The sequence below is a fragment of the Blennius ocellaris genome, assembly GCF_963422515.1.
Source record: "Blennius ocellaris genome assembly, chromosome: 13".
In the NCBI taxonomy this organism is placed as follows: domain Eukaryota; kingdom Metazoa; phylum Chordata; class Actinopteri; order Blenniiformes; family Blenniidae; genus Blennius; species Blennius ocellaris.
The window spans coordinates 12,191,530-12,214,779 of NC_137662.1; the positions used below are offsets into that span (position 1 = coordinate 12,191,530).

The 23,250-nt window shown below is 43.2% G+C and overlaps 1 protein-coding gene across 1 annotated transcript in view; it reads left to right on the plus strand.

Moving 5' to 3' along the window:
• unc5b (unc-5 netrin receptor B) overlaps positions 1–23,250 on the plus strand; it is a gene marked incomplete at both ends in the record, with an annotated part of 48,945 nt that overhangs the window by 24,380 nt on the left and 1,315 nt on the right. The window contains 14 exons of the mRNA XM_080508160.1: positions 9,190–9,420; positions 9,756–9,899; positions 10,288–10,391; positions 11,608–11,788; positions 12,349–12,516; positions 13,084–13,248; positions 15,158–15,190; positions 18,075–18,269; positions 18,655–19,023; positions 19,101–19,188; positions 19,790–19,964; positions 20,050–20,289; positions 21,194–21,343; positions 22,102–22,266. Coding sequence (XP_080364286.1) covers positions 9,190–9,420; positions 9,756–9,899; positions 10,288–10,391; positions 11,608–11,788; positions 12,349–12,516; positions 13,084–13,248; positions 15,158–15,190; positions 18,075–18,269; positions 18,655–19,023; positions 19,101–19,188; positions 19,790–19,964; positions 20,050–20,289; positions 21,194–21,343; positions 22,102–22,266 — 2,408 coding nt within the window. The remainder of the gene's footprint in view (positions 1–9,189; positions 9,421–9,755; positions 9,900–10,287; positions 10,392–11,607; positions 11,789–12,348; positions 12,517–13,083; positions 13,249–15,157; positions 15,191–18,074; positions 18,270–18,654; positions 19,024–19,100; positions 19,189–19,789; positions 19,965–20,049; positions 20,290–21,193; positions 21,344–22,101; positions 22,267–23,250) is intronic.

Genomic DNA, 23,250 nt, shown 5'->3' on the forward strand with positions numbered 1-23,250 from the left:
GGTAGAGCAGAACTGATTCAAGTACAGTGGGGCAGAGGGGGAGAAACAGGGTTGGGGAGGGGAGGCAGGATAGGGTGGGTAATTACAGGGGCCCGGAGAGGAGAGGCCTGTAATCAGCCAGCCCTCAGGAAGGAATGCAGCTCATCTTCTCATGTAATTACGGCCATTTAAACGGCCCCAGCTTCCAAACACTCATCCCACTGTACTGCTCACCTATTCACAACACAGACTTCCCACGAACACACACACACACACACACACACACACACACACACACACACACACACACACACACACACACACACACACACACACACACACACACACACACACACACACACACACACACACACACACACACACACACACTAACTCAGACACAGTTGCAGTGAAATCATCAGTGACAGAAAAGGACAGATTTTCAACAAGACTTCCAAATGGAGGAAGTGAAGAAGCAAAACAAAGAGCAATGGAGACAGACTACAGACAGTGCGTGCATGCGTGCGGCTGCAGTGGGTGCACCACAGTTAATAACTGTGTAGACTGCAGCCCCCTAGAGGAGACGGCTCCATGTGAATACCCGCCATGGCAACCAGCCACTCTGAGTAGATTTGTGCAACTCTCCTCAAGCAGTTGCGCATTGGTGGGGCAGACAAGCAGTGGCGCCTTGCGCTCAACACTTATAGTTATGCCTACACAAACACACACACACAGGCAGGGAGACAGTTCATTTTGCCATTTGAGATTGACCTCTAAGTAATAGCTGTAACATTGGTCTGTAATTTCGAGAGGATAACAGCATTGTTTCACCCACTCTGTCTCCTCTGGCTCTTTCTCCCTACGTCCTCACCACCTTCTAGACATCTCTCTCCCGCTCCACTTTTGATAATGATTGATAGTGCTGCTTGTGTGCGCCTGTGTTCCCATGCAGTAGGTGGTCGTCAGGGCACATACAAACAGCACAGGGCCACTTTTTGATAGGCTATGATTAATGAGCTCCATGGGAGGTGGCGCCCCCTAGCTGTGAGAAAGTACACTTTCAGCCACCACGTAGCCCCCCCATTCTATTCAAAGGCTCCAGTAGCGGCAGTGGGCTCACAGCTACAACACAAGCACAAATCCTCTTACTGCTCCCACTCTCACAGTCACACTCACCCACACATTTAAAAACACAGTCACAGAATCTCACTTAGAGTAGGCCGTTTGCTGCATGTACAGAGGGTAAATATAATCCTAGTTTGTTCCAGACACACCCGCCCTGCCTCTTTCACACTCACAGTCTGAATATAGTGTGGGTTCATTTGAAACAGCCACAAAATCTACTACTATTCATCCAGTTATCAGTCAGAAACACCACTGACTGATGGGGGTGGCTGTGGCTCAGTTGGTGGAGTGGTCATCTCTCAATAGGAACGTTGTGGGTTCGATTCCCACCCACACCCAATGCCAAATTGCTCCAATTGATGGATTGGGCAACTTGCTTGACAGCCACTTCCATTGGTGTGTGAGTATGATTGTGTTGAAAAGAATGAAGAAAAAATCCAAACCACCGCTGACTGACACTTATTTATTTTCTGTTACCATGTAGTTAGATGTCATGTTTACATCGATGTGTTTATGCATTTTTCTGCCAATACACCATCAGACAGGGCTGAAGTATAATTATAATGCCAAAAAATAGAGGAAAAAGATAGAAGGTTAGTCTTTTGAAAAGGGCAGGTAACACTTCATGTACAATTACAGGGTGGTAGGGCAACACACCTTGCAACTAGAAGTGCGGAATAACATTTTTACAACTCTGTAAAGGAGGTACAGCAAACCTCTGCATTTAGTGTTTGTGTATACATGTGTGTACATGTGTGCCACCATGTCCTCAGGCTTACTGTCTCTCCTCCTGTCACCCGGACATGCTGGATGGACAAGCGAAGCATTTCTGTCACTGCGCATCTCCATCACCTGCTCGGCCTTCCCCCTCTGCCAATCTGTTTTGTAGCCTGCTGTCACCTCGCTCTATCCCTTGCTCTCTCTCTCACTCTCACACTCACACAAATACACACACACACACACACACACACACACACACACGCACGCACGCACGCACGCACACACACACACACACACACACACACACACACACACACACACACACACACACACACACACACACACACACACACACACACACACACACACACACACACACACACACACACACACACACACACGCACACACACACACACACACTCAAACACTCAAACACAAACACACACTCTTTGTGTTCCTCTTCTTGCATTCCCATGCCTCACATAGATATCATCTCCACTAACTTGCTTGCACACACTGCTTTGCATAGTTAATTACATGCCCGCACTCGTATCTTGATGAAACGGGAGGTTTCACACCCCACAGAAATAGCCACTCTGCAGGTGTCCTCATTACCATGTTGGAACCAATCAAAGGTGTGACATGGCCGCTGATAGCATGACGTTCCAACAAGTTGCATCTCACAAGTTCCAATAACAACAGCCTGCTCCAATGTTCACAACATGTTTGTGTCAAGTGGTCTTTGAAGTTGCCCAGCAAATTGAGTGTGAGTCTGGACTAGTCAAGAAGAGGGTAGCAGCTAGCATTTAATGGACCTTACCTGCATAGAACATTTGACCACTTCAGCTGTCCCCATGTATTTTACAAGATCTGTCAGTCAACTGTTCGTATACACATTTATTCATGAAACCGCTGTTATGAAAGGTCCTTCCATATTATTGGGAGCAAGTCATAGTTCATTGGATTACACAAGGACTCCACCATAAAGGTGAGATGGGAAATCGAACCAGCAACATTGGGATTGGAAGATGGCCATCTCTACCAGCAGAGTCACAGGCACTGGGGCACTATATAATAAATAAAAGTTGGCTGCAAAGGTGTCTGTGTGTGCAGTAATTTATCTGTACACTTCACTATGTACAGTTGCAGGTTAAAGGTTTACTTAAGCAAAACATTGCGAACATGTAAATGTGTAGATTTGCTGAAGACTTTTAACAGAACAGACTACAAGTAATCAGCAAAACTATAATTGCTGTAATTACGCAGATGTATGTGGAATTCTTTGGAAAACATTGTTGTATTGATTAGCAGTCTGATGTTTGTTTGTTTTTTTAAGTGAAACAGTCTCAAGTTCTTTGGTAGTTGGACTGGAAAAATAAAAACATTAAGCCAGAAGAAGCGGGGAAATAAGGCACTAAAAACGTGAAGCGGAATATGTGTGCCTGCTGGTACAAGGGATGAACTCTGTAAGTTACAGAGTCACATGCTGAGGACAAAGAAACAGGCTGCAGAGCCATGTGAAGCTACCTCAGGTGCACATCTCTGTGACAGTATCAAAATACCCATTTAAGAGCTTTCAAGGTCAATGTGTCAAGAGAGCACACAGAGTTGCATATATACCGCTCTTAGCTGGAAGTTGTGCTTCCTGCCTCCAGTTGCTCTTCAGCCGTCAAGATGAAATAAAAAAAGCAGCATCTTTGTAAGTCACTGATGAATTGATGGCACTTCCTATTAAAAGATGACCAGCCCCCTCCCCACCCACCCCTGGCATCTTGAATCATAAGTGCGTGCATGTGCGTGTTCAGTCAGATGGGTGAACTGCATGAGTCCTCACACTCCGTCTGCCTTTGTTGATGTGAGAAGTGATGCTGTGTCGCTGCAACCTGCACTCGTGTCGCCTCATGCCTTGACTGATGGCAACAAACGTGCACACGCACGCACACGCTGAGCTCGCACCACTCACACGTTTGATGATTTTACATCAAATCCCAAGTCTAAAATCCAACAAAAGCTTTTTTTGACTTCTACTCTTCACATCTCTTAACTTCTTTCCTCCTTTAGGGATTTTTTTTCCAGGCATGATGAGGCTGAGGTCAGCGTGAATATCAATCACGTAATGTAATTGTCCTTTAAGGAAGGCAAGGAGAGACTGTCGCTCTCCATTCATCTCTGTCTCTTTCCAACCTCCTCTGTGTGTGTGGCATGTGTAAGTCGTACCTTGGGGCTTCCTTGCAAGAATGAAGATAATGAGGTAGATGGAGTAAGAATGATGTATATGGTCAGCCTGTCAATGTTACGTAATGGCCGCCGATCGCTGTATTAATTGGACTTGTTTTCCCTGTCACAGGCAGATAATATTTGACTGCCTGTTGTCACAGCTGTTAGTCCTTAGTGAGCTCAGCGAGCCAGTTGCGCTTCATGCAAAGCTTTAGGGTATAGTTTTATCTTTGTGCATTTCTGTTTGCATTTTAAGGCTGTAAAATGTCATTTGAAGTCAACTGGAGCTCCACAAAGTGCTTTCAATCCAGCAGGCACGGGGAAAATGGGAATGGAGTCAGGGGAGGCCAAGAAGAAAAGCACTTCCATGTTGAGCACCTAACTAAAAGGTGGTGGGGAGGAGGTGTGACACCATGCTGTTGTTTGTTTTTGACCTTATCGAACCCCCCCCCCCCCCCCCCCAAAAAAAAAGGAAATGTGGAAAATTCCTGATCTTTCCAAAAACAACTTGACCCCATGTCTTTTATGGTGCTTCTGCATTGTTTGGCTCCTCCAAAGTTGTTTTTTTTTTTTTTTTTTTCCCTGTGCTTTATTCTCTCATGACTGCTACCCCCTCCATTTCTGAGTGCAGTGTTGGGATTGTAAGGGCACTGGAGGGGACAGTAATGACTAACTCTGTAAAGGTAATGATAAAGTACAGACGCTTTAGACTCCACTCTGGCTAGAGGCACAGGGGCTAAGAAAATTACAGTCATCGGTGTGTATGTGAGAGAATGAGAGGCAAAAGAAAAGAGGGTGGAGAATGATCGAGGGCAAAAAGAACAACATAGTCTGAGACAAAAACAGACATTGCTATGATTCATTTTCCTTGCCAGTTATAACAGAAGCCGCGTGTGTGTGTGTGTGTGTGTGTGTGTCTGTCTGTCTGTCTGTCTGTCTGTCTGTCTCTCTCCAGGTACACACACACACGGCATTGTCTCTTTCTCCTCTGCACTTGTTTTTGAGTGTCTCTTGACCTGTCTTTGGCCAGGCCTCTTGTCTTCCCATCTTGTCACCTCTTCCCAGATCCGCTCTGTCTCTCTCCCACACAGTCCTGCCTTCCAGTGTCGCCCGGCTCCACCACTGTCACTCCGACTCTCAGTTGCAGCGCACTGAAGCTCTGCACTTCACCACACACAAAGGAAGGGGACTCCTTCAGTTACAGTTATGTTTCACATATATGAATAAGAGTGGGTGAGAATGTACCATATAAGCATAGCTTGTCATCTTGTGAGTGTGTTTGTGTCTGTGTGTGTGTGTGTGTGTGTGTGTGTGTGTGTGTGTGTGTGTGTGTGCGTGCGTGCGTGCGTGCGTGCGTGCGTGCGTGCGTGCGTGCGTGCGTGCGTGCACGCTCTAGAAAAGAATACCCAGAAGCCTGTGTTTGCTGTCTAGCTGTCTGCTGTCTGTCATTAGAGTAATAAAAGACTTGCTGTGCTGCACGGCAAGGAGTTCTTGTCTTTAAGGCTCCTCCATTCTGCACAAATTGCCAGCTGCTGAGCTCTGATGGATGTTTGTATGCTGGTCCAAAAACACAGGTTCCACTTTAAACCCTCAGCTCCATTTTCCCTGAGAGAGAGAGAGAGAGAGAGAGAGAGAGAGAGAGTGAGACGGGGGAGATACGGGGGTGAGAAAGAAGCTGTCTGTCTGTCTCCTACCTCTGTCATCCAAAAGTGTTTTAATTAAACTGTGCCTCTCTGCAGGCCCCAAAACACACACACACACACACACACACACACACACACACACACACACACACACACACACACACACACACACACACACACACACACACACACACACACTGCACAGAGAGGGAGGTTTATACAAATGCGCAGGGCTCTCTTCCCATTCTGTCTCTGACTGAACCACCGTCTCCCTCTGTTTGTCGTTCTGCTGCCATTTCTTTTTTCTCTCTCTGTGCCCCTTCTCATCGCGCCTGAAGAGTGACAGCCTGTGTTTTTCAGCCGATGTTTGAACACCGACCGATCAATGCTGGACAAAGGGAAGGAGTGGGGGTGAGGTGTGGGTAGGGGTGACACAATTGGTTATTGACAGAGAATTCAAAGTCTGAAAGACTGGAGGCGACGGCTTAGTAAGGGGAGAGGAGAGGGAAGAATTGTGAAAGAAGCACAGTGATGAATGTGATTCACAGTTATAGTGAAGCATCACAATGAAGCTTGTTAACTTCCAATATTAGTATTGTTTTCGTTTACGCACGGACTTTTGCGCTATGTCTGCACATCTGTTCACATCTGGCAGAGTGTAACCTCTGGGAGCTAAAGTGTGTGTTTGTTTGCCTTTATTCGTGTATGCTGGTCTGTGTGGTCTTTCTGAAAGACACTTTTATATATATATATATTCAAATACAGTTCAGTGTGATATAGTCACTTTGGTGGAACTGAAGTAAAAACTGGTCCTCTCAGGATAAAATAAACAATATCCATTTTATATGTGAACCTTTACATTTCTATCTTCCAGTGCCAATGTTTTCATGTTGGCCACCCCATAGTATTCCTATTATATACAAATGTTGTTTTATTTCCTAGCTAAAAAGCCAAAAGTGCCCTGATTAGTCTTTTGCTGCTACAGCTCGTTTGGATTTTTTGTGTGGAGTAGGGGTGGGGGCCAATCGGGATCACAACATGTGTACTATATGGTTTCTGTCACTCAGGTAGGACCAATTCAGTTTTTGGGTGGGGTTCACAAAATACAGGTAGCCTGTTTTTGTAGTCGGTGCATGTCCTACCTGTTAATGAGAGGTGTATGCAAGAGATAAAGTGGCCTCAGCTTGCTAAGGGGGTACAAGTGTGACAATAGAAGTACAGTAAACCTCAACCCACCCATCTTCTTTCCTGCTTTTACCACAATGGGTCACAGGGGCCATATTGAGCAAAGGAGTCCCAGCTTTCCTGAAGCCTGCAATGTCTTCTCACTCCATTATATATGTATACTGATGAACTGTGTCTCTTTAAGAGCAGTCTTCACTCAAAGATTAAACCCATCTGAACATGCATTACTGTTGGATACCACTCTGGCAAGCACATACAGTCATAGAGGGAGGTAGTCGGTGTGTTTCTTACACAAGTCATTGGAGGAGAATGTGTTTGCTGAGACACAGAGCAGGGAAAGGCAGAGACATATACAGGATGACATGTCTGTCCTGGATTGTGGTGAGGCCTGGAGCAGCTGTTGCCCTTTTTGTCTGTCCTGTGGCCACTGCACTGCCAAGCTCTGAGCTGTGGGCACCAGTGCTGCAGTGTCTTCTAGCCCAGCCAGTCCTTTGTTTTCTTTCGGGTTTTTTTAATACAAGAAAAGATCTGAATCAAGAGGTGGAGCCGTCTCTGTACCTGAAGTTGCCATATTTTCTCTCCTGCTTCCTTCATGCTTCGTGTTCCTCTTTACTTTCACTATTTTCTCTGACAAAAATCATCAAGGGAAGGTGTGAGATGGGGAGTGGGGAAACGTTCACTTTCCCAAAATAGGGCTGGTTATCTTTCTAAGTAGCTTCTCTTGTTCCCCGGTTGTAGAATAACTGATCAGAGTGGCCCTGATGCATTTTATGAGCTGAACTCAGCCAATTTGCCTCAGCTACCTCCTACTCTGAGACAGCGATTTGATTTGTTTTCACACCTATTTCTTGATCACCTGCTGAACACAGAGTATGTGATTTAAAAACTGATGCAATTTTGTAAGATAATACAGCTGAACATTTTACCGTGCTGCATGCTTGCGCTTGTGTGTGTGTCCAAGAGCAAACTGGACAAAATGTACCAAATTCTATGAGCCTATAGCATTTTTGCACTCCCTTGACTGGAGTCCACTTTGTCAATCCCCTGCTCTCCACTGTTCATTTAATGCTTATTAAATTTAGATCATTTTCATAAGCGGAACAATCTTTTCTATTGGAAGGCCAAAGCCATTAACATTTTATAAGAACCTGGAGTACCTGAAAAGGTTACTAATGAGAAGAGTTTGGCTGAAGAAACTATATGAAAACTGACACAAAGCCTGTGCTTTCCCATCTTTATAAAGTACAACAGGTCATAACCCAGCTGATAGATGCATCATTTGTAGAAAAATGTATATTAGAAGTGGAAATATTCAACAAATGCATTCAGTTTTTGACCCAACAGTTTGTTTCAACAACCAAAAAAGTTTAGTTTTTTTCTAAGCCTAAAAATATAAAAAAAAGAAATATTTAATTGCAATCTCAAGAACATGGACTAGTACTTCAGTGGATACCAACAGCCATTAACAACAAAATCCTTTCATGTGAAATTCACCATGAAGTTGAACTGAGTTTTGGGAAGAAAGAAGGAGTTTTAAGCTGAAATCCTTTGACCAAGAGTCTTTGCCACTCCTCTATCATCATGCCTGCCTGAGCCGAGCCAAGAGAACTACTGCCAATTGCCTCTATTTATTAAACACACTGTAAACAAGCATGGTGACCCTTGTAGTTTTAATGAAAACAAATATGTAAATCTATTGCCGTGCAGGACTGTGGTAGCTAATTAAACTGGAGCGATAATTTGCTGCCTGGAGTCTTTCCATCATTAGAGTAACAAGTCCAACTGAAGAGGTCAGAAATACTGCGGCCTCTCTGCCAGGAGAAGCTCTTGGCGGCGTTGCCAGGATGAACGTGTCACATCAGAAATGTCATGGGATAATGTGCGATCAGCAGCACCCATCCACGTAAGGTCAGCTGCTCTCCTCCCCAGCTGAGCGGCGCGGACTCGTCCAGAGACACCAGAGCAGCAGGCACCTGATCACTGGCAAGGCTGAGGGAGGCACAAATGTCACTGCTCTCCTCCACATACTACACAGACTGTCAGCAGCACCCTAAATTTCTTCTCTAAATACACTAACAAGAGTCGCCTTAATACCCCGGAGCTGGATTGAGATGCACAAGACAAGCTGTCACTGTTCCCCTCAGGCATGCCATCGCTTATTGATCCCTCAGGGACAAATTTGTCTTTTTGATTATTTCTTACCTCTTGAGTGGGATCTGTGGCAGCAAACAGCACAGAACCATCCACACAGACTCACTACACTGCTCCTTCCACTGAACGCAAGTCGTTTTTAATTGTTTCTGTTTTCTGTGTGTTCAGAGAGCACCGACTACAGCGATGCTGAGGTCCTCCCTGACTCCTTCCCATCAGCTCCGGCAGAGCCGCTCCCAGAGTTCCTGCTGGAACCAGAAGACGCTTTCATCGTAAAGAACCGGCCAGTTCAGCTGCGATGCCGGGCCTCCCCAGCCACACAGATCTACTTCAAATGTAATGGAGAATGGGTCAATCAAAATGATCACGTCACCAGAGAGAGCCTGGACCAGCTCACAGGTGATTTCTTTAGACACACAGAGGTGTACTGTAAATCTGTCCATGCACACGCATACACATACTGATGTCACCTTGTATTTTACAGACATAAACATTATACTCAATTACCAGCATAATTTTCAACTACATAATCCATTAGCTTCTACAGAATTTTATGTGCACGTTAACTGCTTTTGGCTCGCCGCCAATGCATTATTTATATGCACCGTGAAAAATATGCTTCACTAATCCCCCCTCCCATCTCTGTCTCTCTCTCTCTCTCTCTCTCTCTCTCTCTCTCTCTCTCTCTCTCTCTCTCTCTCTCTCTCTCTCTCTCTCTCTCCCTCTCGCCACAGGTCTGGTGGTACGAGAGGTGGACATCTCGGTGTCGAGAACCCAGGTGGAGGAGCTGTTTGGCCTTGAGGACTACTGGTGCCAGTGTGTGGCCTGGAGCTCTGCTGGCACCACCAAGAGCAACCGTGCCTATGTTCGCATTGCATGTTAGTATCGAGCGTGCGTGCGTGTGTGTGAGAGAGGAACCGAAGGAGGAAAATAAATGACAGGAAGAAAGGCCATGAAAGGGCAAATGTTTCTCACTTTCTGCTTGTCACATGCATCAGTCTAAGTGTGTAGGCAAATATATTTGCCGTGGCAGTGCATATAAGTCCCTGTGGTAATGTGCGGCACAGCGTGATTGGCACGTTGCATGTTTATGAAGGTTTGAAGTGAAAGAAAACAACATGGTGATAGAGGATTTTTAGGAATTTTGCTACTGTGTGTGACTGTGACGGTGTGACAGTTCGTGTCACTGAGATAAGCAGGGTGTCACTCTACTGTCGCAGGGCAGCCTTTACCAACTGCTGACTACGTATGTGTTGCCCTCTCTAGACCTAAGAAAGAACTTTGAGCAGGAGCCTCTGGGACGGGAGGTACGACTAGAGCAGGAGGTGCTGTTGCAGTGTCGCCCCCCAGAGGGGATGCCCGCGGCTGAGGTAAATAACTTTTTTTTTCCTTTTTCTCAAACCCATCACCTGTCCATTTTACTTATCTGTAATTTTTTTGGGGGGTGAGGAAAATTTGTGTACTGGATTTGCCGTTTTGTAGCATAAACCCACTTTTATTGTATTTTCGTGAGAAGGTAAATCCAAGCTCTAAACTCACAACAGTGTTTCATTCAAATTTATGCACAGCAGTCTACAGTAACATAAAACCCAGAGGGAAGGAAGGGCAACTGCTGACATTTTTGACTCCATCAATTTAAGAAAAAAACTCACGGGAACATCGAAATATCAGTGAATTATACGATAAGCTATTTAAGAAACAAAGCTCTCAAGGCTTAAATTCTCTTTTTTGTCTGGTTTAATCACCAAGCTGCTCTTACTGTGTGACCCTGCACCAAAAGCACAAATTCTACACATAAAACAACACATTTATAAATAGGCAAAAAAATTATTCATGAATGTGGATTTTATTACCCAAGTAATTTTTTTTTTTTAACAGCATTTTAATAACATTGTTTGACTTAAAAAGCACATGAACGCATACTAAAAGAAAACATATGTTATGGGTTGGCATGAGTGCTTAAAACTGGATTTTAAAATGCGTTTAATAATGAATACCGGTTGTTTTGCTTGTTGTATGATATTATACCCATTAGTAAGGAGGGTGTGTTAAAAATAAACGTGAGCAAAAGGGAAACAACAAATTAGTATTTGTTCCCAGGGAAAAATTTGATGATGTTTTGACTGTGTTTGATCAATACCGTGTTGTGACGACTTAATACTCTGCAGGTTGTTTACCGAATGGCTCTGCATGTGGTGCGCTGACTCATGTTTATGCATACGCACCTGCTGATTTGTACGATTTCTGTGAAGAATTATCAGCCCCAAAATTTAAAAACTGCAGAAAGTCTAAATTGAAACAGCACAGGGGGCTGGGAGTGTGCTAAAGCCTCCTTGGATTCCTGCTCAGTTTTAAGGAGTAGCATAAACACTTTTTTAATTATAATGGTGATACATATATTTCATCCATAATTTATTTCTCTGATTAAGTTACTGCTGTTTGTGTGTGTGTGTGTGGTGTGTGTGTGTGTGTGTGTGTGTGTGTGTGTGTGTGTGTGTGTGTGTGTGTGTGTGTGTGTGTGTGTGTGTGTGTGTGTGTGTGTGTGTGTGTGTGTGTGTGTGTGTGTATTTGCTCTCTTTGCTTCAGGTGGACTGGCTGAAGAATGAGGACATCATAGATCCATCACAGGACTCCAATTTCCTGATCACGATCGATCACGACCTGATCATCAAACAGGCCAGACTCCTGGACACCGCTAATTACACCTGTGTGGCCCGGAACGTTGTGGCCAAGAGACGCAGCAGCACAGCTACTCTCATTGTTTATGGTACGACACGTGCATTCTCCCCTTCTTCTTTCTTTTTTATTGCTCATACATTGCAATGATCCTGCAACAGTTAATTGTTGATTTTCGCTTCTACACCAAACTATAAAATGTTGGTTAATTCACAATCGGATAGATTTTTGCTGTTGGAGCAAAGCACTGAGTTAACTAATGGAAATCTGACGTTTCACAGCAGCTGAGTGCCTAAATGCAAAATATAAATTATTAAAAGAACTTTAATTATCAAGCAACTATTTTCTATGTGCATATAAATGTTGTAGTGGTGTATGAAGATGAAGATTCATATTGGTAATATTCTACATTACTATATATATTTGTTAAGGCAGATTAGTTCAGAAATTATTCATTATTGTTCAGATTCTCATTACGTTCCAGTATAGAATTAAACATGTTTCTTAACCTAATATCACTCCTGCAAAAAGATATTGGGGCCTATAGGTTGTTTAGAGGGGCTATATTCTCTGCACTGTTGAGAGTGATGATGGTGATAATAACTTTCAGACTGGCTGTCTTTGCTTGTCTGTGTGTGGTCTCTCTGTCAGTGAGCGGAGGTTGGTCTTCTTGGACTGAATGGTCCGAGTGTAATGCTCGGTGCGGGCGGGGCTGGCAACGTCGGACACGCAGCTGCACCAATCCTGCCCCCCTCAACGGAGGAGCCTTTTGTGAGGGTCCACCTGTTCAGAGAGTAACTTGCACTACCCTGTGTCCAGGTGAAAACTACACGTTTATTTCTAGTATCTGTAACGTACTTAAGTCAAATTAGCATGCACTGGAAATTAAAAAAAAAAAACTTCCATAAATGGGAGCTGATGAATTGACACTTGCTAGAAATTTTTCAAATGGGTAATTTTCCTTAAAATGTAATAAAATATGCATAAATGCAATGTTTTTTGTTTTTTTTAAGTCATGTTCCTCCACAGAAGGTTCAGCTTTACAGGAAATCAAACTGTTTATACTAAAAAAAACTAAAGAACAGCTTTATCCAATCAGGACAGATCAGCATTTGCTCTGGTTACTGTTCTGATTTCATCATTAAAAGGAATCTGCGTTCTGGCTATTTTTGCTTTGCCCTGTGTGTCAGACCACCCTGACTCCAAAGGCGTTTCAAACAAACCACAGACCGCATTTTGCAATTTTCAAAATTATGCACTTGAATCCATTACATATGCATCATATTGCATTATAGCGTCATGCCTAGTTTCACTTCTGTGGAGTCCTGGAAGTAGCTTGTTGATGGTTAGTTTTTAAAATGACTCACGTCTCTGTTGTCGTTCTAGTGGATGGTGGCTGGACAGAGTGGGCAAAGTGGTCTGCCTGTGGGACAGAGTGCACCCACTGGCGCAGCCGCGAGTGTCAGGCCCCCCCACCCATCAATGGAGGAAAACACTGCAGCGGCAGCATGATGGAGAGCAAAAACTGCACGGAGGGGTTGTGTGCTAGAAGTAGGTTGTTTTCTTTGTTTGAACTAATATGGTTTAAAAATGTGAATATATTTCCCGATGTGCTTTGTTATAGTTTGTCTCCTCAGATTTGAAAATAGTTGGAGGTGGTAGTACTCCAACTGTCTGCTATCTGAAAAAAAATGAGCCGTCACAAATGCCTGACAAGGGTCAATACCGAGACAGAACAATTTCTGCTTCGAGTGATTGTTGGATTGATTATATAAAATCTTGCCACTGATTTTGTTGCTCATGCCTGATAATTTTATACGGTGTGTTGCATTTTCAAGCTATTTTGTGAGACTATATTCCCACAGCAGCATGGTGAGACAGTGCAGTGACATAAAAGTTAAAAAAAGAAAAGGAAAAAAACTAAATCGTAGACAGATGTTTCATGAGCGGAAACCTGGGTTCACAAAGAGAGAGGGCAACTGATCCACATCTAAAACGCACAGATGGAAGGAGAGGGAGATAAAGCAAGTGCAGACTAAAAAAGCGCGTGGAGTGGGAAGCGAGCATGACATGGCCAAGTTGAAAAATTAGCACAGGGAAGAGCATATGAGAGTGAGTCAGACTCACACTGACACCCAATGTGCAGCCCGTGATGAGCTGGGAGGAATCCAGCTGACAGCACATTAGAGTCTTAGAGATGCACATCCACAAAGGCAGTGAGATATACTCAAGGACACACTTGATAAAACACACAGACACACACGACGCAAACCAAGACACCCAAGTGTGTAGGCAAACCCTTTAAATGCACGTGCAGGGGGATCATACTCACACTGAGAGCAAAGCTGAGCTTCGACTCTGTCAGGCATACACGCGAGGCCTGACATAAACAGACTTCCACTGAGCAGCCAGATTAGACAAATACGCTGTGTGATTTATCCGTACGTAGACGAGCATTCTCAGGAGTCCATCGTGAAAACAAGCACTCAAGTGACTCTGCCAGAGGAGAGAAGACGGGACGCACTGTGCTGTGGAAAATCTGCAAATGTGTTGCTTGCAAACTGCAGGTTACCGACTGACTTATTTATTTTCCAGCACGTTAATATGATTACTCTGCGGTCACAAACGGTCCTGATGATATTAGGGCTCTTTGTATTCCTTACACACTCCAGACAATCAAATAGGAGAAGCTCACTCATGCTAATGTCTCACTCATTGTTAATCCCTCTGAGGATCGGCTAAATACCCGAGTCATAAATTTAAAATGCTCTGAGACACCACAAACCATCCTCTTCATTGCATCCTGGTAGATTGTAATTGTTATTGGACAAATAGCAAAGTCCATTTGTTGTTTTGATGATGCCTGGGAGAGAGGGTTATTGTATTTGAGATCTAAGAATTGACACAGAACTGAAAGATGGTTTTCATATTCATCAGATCTCTCAGAGATGATGCACATTGTGAAAATTACTGCCACTGTCAAAAAGCAATAAACAACAGTAATGCAGTTAATGCAATGAATGTGATAGCATGCTCTGTATAGGACGTATAAAGACAGGGCTTTAATAAATATTTTTGCCTACTTGTTACACACAAACACCAGTCTGTCCAATCAGTCTGAAAATAACCTTTAACTTTGCATATCTCATTGCTTCACAGTCATTTCAGATAAGCTAGTTTTTCCCCATTTTACATTATATAAACACTAATGCAGGACTTTATTCTACAATGCATTACAATTTCACACATTTCTCGTTAAGGTTATTAATTTTTCAGGCATGAATTGTATTTTCTTTGTTTGCAAAATGCATTTTGTGTTTACATTTCTATTTTCATACTGATGGGCTTTGTATTATGTTTTTGTATAATAATTTGCATACAAGTAGTTCATTCATTTTTATGTTTTGCATTTTTTTACTTTTCTTTTTCTCTTGTTTTTTTTCTTCTCCTGATCAAACAGATAAAAAGATTTCTGTTGAACATGCAAGCCATCGTAAGTTCATTTTCCCATCACTTTGCTCTCTCACTGCTTCATGCTGTTTGTCTTTTTGCTATGTGTGTGTGTGTGTGTGTGTGTGTGTGTGTGTGTGTGTGTGTGTGTGTGTGTGTGTGTGTGTGTGTGTGTGTGTGTGTGTGTGTGTGTGTGTGTGTGTGTGTGTGTGTGTGTGTGTGTGTGTGTGTGTGTGTGTGTGTGTGTGTGTTTGTGTGTGTGTGTGTGTGTTTGTGTCTGTACTCATTCAGGTTCAGAGTCCAAACATCTGTGTTAGCACATGGAGTTGTGGGCGTGCAGCAGCGCTTTGTGTTGAGCTTTTCCATCCGCACTTTCATGTCGTCTCAGATCACACTCAGTAGAGATACGCCTCACCTTCTTGTCCAGCCAGCTTATGAGTGCCGTTATTGTCTCTTGTCTTGCGTGTTGACTGAGTGTAACGTTGGTGTCTGAGCTGAGGTGACTCAGTGTTACCACATCGCATTATTTGCATAATGCAAAATACAATTGCAGGTTTGTTTGTTTTAAATGTGATGACGTCAAAGCAATCATTAAGAGTGTTAAAAAAAAACATGTTAAAAAACGTTAAAAAACAACTGCATGTGTTGTGACAACTCAGCTGTGGGAAACATGACATTTAATTAATTTAAGATGGATCCATAAAACTGCGACGGGGGAAAGCAATGCACTTGCCAAAGATAAACACTTGATTGTTGGCCTTCATTTAATCTGTGATCTAGTTTAAATTTAAAGTGATGGTTATTTCTTTAGTTCAACGTGATGTAGACTGGGGAGGGAACAGTCGCAGTAATGCACCTAATTTGCTATTGTTCCGTTTCTGGTAATAAGTGCGGACGGCTGTCTGATTCGGTTCCATCGTGCCACGTGAGCACGGGAACTCTCCTCTGCCAGCCTGTCTGCCTCTGGCTCTCCTCTCCTCCACCCTTTCTTCTACTCTCATTGCTGCTGTGTAGTGTCTGTGGTTCCCTTCTTTCCTCAAGCTCTGCTATCCTTATCTCCTTTCCTCTCCTCAACACACTAATAATCCCTCTGTCCTCTCAACAAATCACAACCTTATCTAACTCCATCCAATCCCTTTTGCTAAATTGCCTCTCATCTCGCTGACTTCTCCACTGTTTCCAAACTATATGCTCTTGCATCTTTTTTTTTTTTTTTTTTTTGTCTCCCGCCAACCTCACTCCCAGTCTTCTCTTCTGTCTTCTACTGTGGTGTGACTGGCTCACGTGTCCGGATTAGGTCTGGCTCTGCCAGCACTGATGTCCGGGCTAAGTAGGCTGTGATGAGCCTGCTGACCAGTCACAACCAATCACCCAGCAGCAGAGGAAGGAGGGAGCTCTATAGGGAGCAGGTGAATTTAGGGCCAACCACCCACTCACCTCACTTCCTTCCAGGCTGACGTCTGGTGTCAGATGCGCCTGTGCAGGATAGGATGAAGTGTTCACTAACGAGGGGTGGCCTAGCTTCAGACCGAACACTCGATAAGACTGAGTGGCCTTCAGTTTAAAAGTCCATGGACTGGATAACATATTTTTAATCCCGTCTCAAGATAATAGCAAGCACGCAAAATAGTCGTCGGTTTTTTCAGATCAGTCCAGACTTAATGAGTCTCACGAAGAATACAATCTGTCTTTAAAAATGTGTTTAAACTTTCAAAGTGTGAAGTGCTGCATCATTTTCAAAGGATGAGAAAAAAAAAAATTTTCTCTTGTTGGTGTCCATACCAATACTTCACCTCTATCTTTTTCTTTTCTTATTGCATGAAACTAAACTTGAGCATTTTTACATGTGAAAAACTAATTTCAGTGAAATGCAGTCAGTGACTCGGTGTTCCTGAATTACCGTCAGTCATGGCAGAAACAGAGACTTTTATGGCATTGACAACGACGCTGTATTTAATGTGGATTGGTCACATCATAACTGATATATGATCCACTTAAGTGAGCATTAGTATCACTGCCAATACTGATTTACTGAATCGGATTTGTGTGGTATTGGCTGAAGTTCCCTTGATTTAAATGCTCATCGCCTTTTTATGTTTCTGCCGGCAATGTAATTATGCTTTGGGGGGGGGATAAGCACCAGGTAACTCCTTAACTTAGGAGTACAAGGTACATTGGCTGTTTCTGCTAAACAGAGGACCTGCCTATAGGTACATTTTCACCAGTAGGTTTTTGTTATTTTATTTGACAGTTGATGAAAGAAAGATGGAAAATGTGGGAAAAAGATGCAGAAAAAGACCAAGCTGTGGCCGAGCTCATACAATATGCACCCTAACCATTTGGCCATTGTGTCGCCCTGAGGATTGTGGAGTTTATCCCCATCTGTTACATTGTAATCGTGTTGGAAAGCACATCTTTTCACGTCCAGTGCTCTCAAGTGGAGCAGCTTCAATAACTGCATCCATAAAGCAATATCCTAATGTGTGGGAAAAAGGCTTCAAACCCGGATCTGTGTGTTTTATAATGATTTAGTTTGTTTATTTAATATTTTAATATAAAGTAAAATGTAGTTTGAACTGACAAATTTACATTGTTTTTGAAAAAATCCTTCAAATCCATATTTTTTATTTGCTTAATTAGTGGTCCCACTTCCAACTATACAAAATCAAATTTTAAATAAAAGGAAGGACATTTTTGTCACCTTTTGTTTTGTTTTTTCCCCATTACTTCTATAATGAATAATAATAATAATTATTATTATTATAATGAATTAAGCAGACATTTCTGCACAAACCTATTTTAACTAATCGATTTACTTTGTTGTAAGTCAGAATTTGCAAGAGGTCGTTTCTCCCCTTTGGTGTTTCTTCTTTTTTGCCTGTCTTTTTCATCTCTCAGTTGTACTTCTTTCTCACCTTGTGTTTTAGCTCTGGCCCCAGGTATGGGTGTAGCCGTCTACACTGGTCTTATTGTGGCCCTGCTGCTGAGTGTCATCATGGTGCTGTGTGTGGGCGTGCTCGCATATCGCCGCAGATGCCGCCATCTCCACGGAGACATCACCGATTCTTCGTCTGCTCTCACCGCCGCCTTCCATCCTGGCAACTACAAGCCTCCCAGACAGGGTGACTGCACACACCGATACATACCTAATCGCATACGATTCACTACATATTTGCATGCTTTTTGTCATTGTTTATTTTCACAAGTTGTTACTCATTCTGAAAGTATTTTGTCATTTTATGTCATTATCACTGTTCTATTTATATCATCCCATAAATGACTTCTCATATACCATTATCTCCTCTCAGTCAGTTCTCCATTCTTTACTTCTTTCCATTTTTTCCATTTTAAGCATTTGTCATGGTGTCCTTTCTCTTGCTCTTGCCATCAAATATTAATTAACAACATTAATCCATTTCACTCGCGTCACATTTAGCTCTCTCAGCCGTGCCCGGTGTCATTTCTTGGTGATAAGGGAACAGCCACTCTCTTCTTCTGTGTCCACAGATAACCCACATCCTCTGCATCCTTCAGCCCCTCCAGATCTCACAGCCACAGCAGGAGCTTTCCGCGGGCCGCTCTTCTCCCTGCAGCAAGGGGTCAACGACAGCCCTCACAAAATCCCCATGACCACCTCTCCCTTGCTGGACCCCCTGCCCAGTCTAAAAATCAAGGTGTATAATGCCTCCACGCTTTCATCTCTGGAACTCCCTGCTGACATGTGCTCAAGTGACGGCGAAATCCTCAGCTTAAAGTCGGTGGGTACTGTGGGCAGAGAGCGAGAGTACCACAGCCACACTTTGTCCAGGGAGCCTGGGCTCAGTACCAGTGCAACCCTGGGAAATCTGGGAGGACGCCTCACCATTCCCAATACAGGTATTGCTGCAATGCAGCTGTACTGAAGCTTTGATACGTTTATTCAATATGAGATGACATTACACTCTCTCCTCCAGGTGTGAGTTTGCTGGTTCCCCCTGGCACAATCCCCCAGGGGAAATTCTACGAGATGTACCTCATTATCAACAAGTGGGACAAAACAACGTGAGTCTACTTCATTGTTATTCTTTTATATCCACCCATATATTGTTTGCACCACCATATACAACAAAAGTGTGTTGGCACTTGAATTGCTCCCAGATGACTGGTCGAAGGCAGGGCAGATAGACGATCACACACACTCACATTTACACATACACGCATTTTGGACTCACGAATTACCAAGCGATTAAATTCTGGAAGGAAACCAGACTACGCAGGAATAAATTGAAGTGCGTAGAGGCAGAATATGCAAACATCACCGAGAAATGCCCTCAAGCCTCAGCCAGACTGGAAGTGGGGGCGTCCTCGCTGTGCGGCAAGAGTGCTCACCTCCACACTACTGAGCGGCCCTCGTCTGATCTTCACTTCAGAACCCTCATTCTGATCTCAATCAGTACGTTTTCCCATGCAGGGTTCATCTACTGTGTAACAGCAGGTACCACCTTTAAGATAAAGTGGAAACAGACTCATTTCTGGTCAATTTCATGGAGGATTATTTTTCAGTTTGCATCAAATACATTCATACCAGCCTGTTGCAAATAGTGTGATGGCTGTGAATGAAGTGTGATGTTTTGTTTTTCAAACACACGTGTGATATTTGCAGGTTACCTTCAGAGGGGAGTCAGACTGTGCTAAGTCCTGTGGTGAGCTGTGGTCCATCTGGCATGCTGCTGAATCGTCCTGTGGTCCTCACTTTGCCTCACTGTGCCCAGCTCGACACACCCACACCTGACTGGACCCTCACCCTAAAAACACAAACACACCAAGGGGCCTGGGAGGTGAGGCAGCCTCAAAATGCTCTTAATCGGCTGATTTTCTTCTGGAGGAAAATGAGGAATCACTAAACATGTCTTTAATTTCCAGGAGGTGTTGACTGTAGGGGAGGAGACGCTCTCGTCTCCGTGCTATCTGCAGCTGGAAGAAGAGTGTTGTCACATTCTCATGGAGCAGCTGGGAACGTACGGCCTTGTGGGTCAGTCCTGCCCTCCACAACCTGCCTGCAAACGCCTGCAGCTGGCTCTATTTGCCCCCAGAGCACCTTGCCTTTCCCTGGACTATAGCCTCCGGATCTACTGTATCCATGATACGCCACATGCCCTCAAGGTGCTGAATTTGTTTTTTCATCTTTACATATCAACAACTTCATCAAATTGCTGTTTTTGTATTTTCAGTTAAATCAGTGCACCTTCTTGTTTGATATGAGTGAAATGTTTCAACCTGGTTATTTGAGACCAATAATAATTAGTAAACAAACGTGTGATTTATGTTTTGTATTGATTCAGTATTGAAGTGTTTTAACATTGTCTGATTCCACAATGGATCAATATCAATTCAGCACATCCACGGGTATCTTTCATGTTAAAATCTAGAGCCTGTTTTTTCCCCACATACCATAACACCACTTCTGAAGACCTGTAAAAGTATTCATTAAGCGGCATGAGGATTCCCAATTACAATGTGCGGTTTCAATTCAACCTGTAATGGTCACAATTTCCACATGGCATATATGTCTCAACAGCTGTGAAGCAAACAGCAGGAAATGAAATCAACGACCATCTTTACATCCTGTAGAAGAGTTGGATGTGCATAGTCAAAGAACATTTCAGGAAATCAAAAGAACTATTATTAGAGTGTAAGACTGATATTGTGTTTTCATCATGTAGAAAGATGTCTTGAAGTAATAAATGGACGATTATATTGCTTATTTCCGTAGTGTTTCTGGACAGTACCTTCAGCAAACCCACACTCTTAAACACTTCCCCCTGTGAAAACTGGACTCAATGGTGTTTCAAAATGTCTTCACAGACCAGTCAGGATAGCAAACATGGACGTACTCTGTGCAGTTGACACACACCAGACTACATGAATTCTGACTGCTAAAGTTCAAACAGCTTAGCTCTCATTTGGGGACATCACACATTTGGAGATTGTATCTTTGTTTTCATTACTTGTTTGTGAAATGTAGACACAGTGATAATCCCATAATAAAATGTTGTAAATTGTGCAGGAGGTGCTGGATTTGGAGAGAAGTCTCGGAGGAGTTTTGCTGGAAGATCCCAAGCTGCTGCTCTTCAAAGACAGCTACCACAATCTACGTTTGTCCATCCACGACATTCCTCACACGCATTGGAGAAGCAAACTTCTGGCCAAGTACCAGGTGACATACACTAATGCAACTTGCGCTATACAGTAGCTGTTTCAGGTATACATTTTGCTTTCAGTTCACATTACCAGCAGAGCAGAGGTGGCAAACAATAGCTCTATGAATGACACATGTGGAAGTTCATTGTATTGCATGACAGGAAGTGGTGTGTGACGATCTCAGTGTTTACATGTCACTCTGTTAAATGGCATATGTTACATTGATCCAAAATGTTGTATTGTAGTAAGTTTCTTGATTTATACTGATATTTTGTTAAAAAAAAAAAAAAAAAAAAATCAGCCCAAGCTCACAATGAAAGTTGTGAAGGTTTCTCAGGATCACTTTAAATCTAATGAGCAGAGCTGCATTAGTGAACACCAGTAAAATGGCTATTTTCTCTGTATGTTTACAGCCGGTAGACTTTATTCCACCATCCACTGCTGTTGTAAACATTGAAACTCTCTCCTGCATCCTCTTGGCAGCAGCAACGAGATTGCAGTCTGAACCCCTTCTGAATAAACAAACAGAAAATCTGATAGTGTCCCTAATTTATGGACAATGCTTCGTGGAAGTAAATTGCGCTTTGACACTGGTAAGACCCAGTTGGTGGAGACACCCACTATCAAAACAGAGTGTTTTGCAAACCCCTTGAATGGATGCTGCATTCCAGATGTTTCCAGATTGTGCCGCTCAGGACGAGGCGACATTAAAACACCATGTCGAAGCGTCTTTCTTAAGCTCTCTTCTTCATTGCTCTTTTCTTTTCGTGACAGGAGATACCGTTTTACCACATTTGGAGTGGCAGTCAGAGACCCCTGCACTGCACCTTCAGCCTGGAGAGAGGCAGCCTGGCTGTGTCGCAGCTCGCCTGTAAGATCTGCGTCCGACAGGTGGAAGGGGAGGGACAGATATTCCAGCTGTATACAGACATCCAGGAGGTAAGTCTGTCGGCCGAGATAATACTGGAGAAGACAGATGAAGTTGTGAAGGCCACACACTTTCTCTGACGCACACAGAAGTTAATCTTAACGCTTTATACCAGGGGTGACAAACAGAGTTGTAATCACCTTGTCACTCTGAAACTACAAGAGTTACATTATGCAAGCTTACCGGAAGTAAAAGGTGGTTAGCTGTTAATTCTACTTTGTCGAGTCTGGGGCACTTTTCTTACAAGATTAAGAACATAACACCAATACCATATATTACATTTTCACTTTGCATGTGCTTTGTGGTGATCAACTACAAATAATACCAAGAGTGGTATCACCTGCAAACAGGAGTACTCAAATGAGGGTTTTGAATAAATCGCACCATGTTTACACGAGAACAATCTGCTGGAAATCATGAGTTGGAACTGTGAAGTGCTTGTTTGCTTGCGTTGGAGTGGAGTGATGAGATGGAGCGGTGAGTACCCATAAGCACAAAATGAAGTGTGATATCGTAGTGTTTGACGTGTTGGTGGCGGAAGGTACCAAAACATATTGGAGCCTCACAGCAAATATAACTGAACTTAGCAAAAAATAAAAGTAGTGGGAAAGGATTACAACAGAAAGGATTCTGGAAAAAATATGCAAGGTCTAAGAAATAGTGCAATACCAAAAATATCTCATTATATGGTCCTCAAACAAAAGTCATGCTTCTCACCACAATAACAGCAGAGTCTCTGCTAAAGGCTGCGCCAATTAGCACATAATTTTCAAACGCATTAAAAAGAAATGCCGTCACAAGCAACAAAAACATCTTCAAACATTTCAAATTAAATTGCACATTTTACATTAATCTTTGAGAACAAACTCATCTGGATATCTGGTGCGATCTCAAACACAAAGCCCCCTTGTTTTTTTTTAACTGTGACTGAGTGTTGTTATACGTGTTTCTCAGTGTGTCTCATTAGTGGATCAGCTTTCACATTTGTGTGGGCG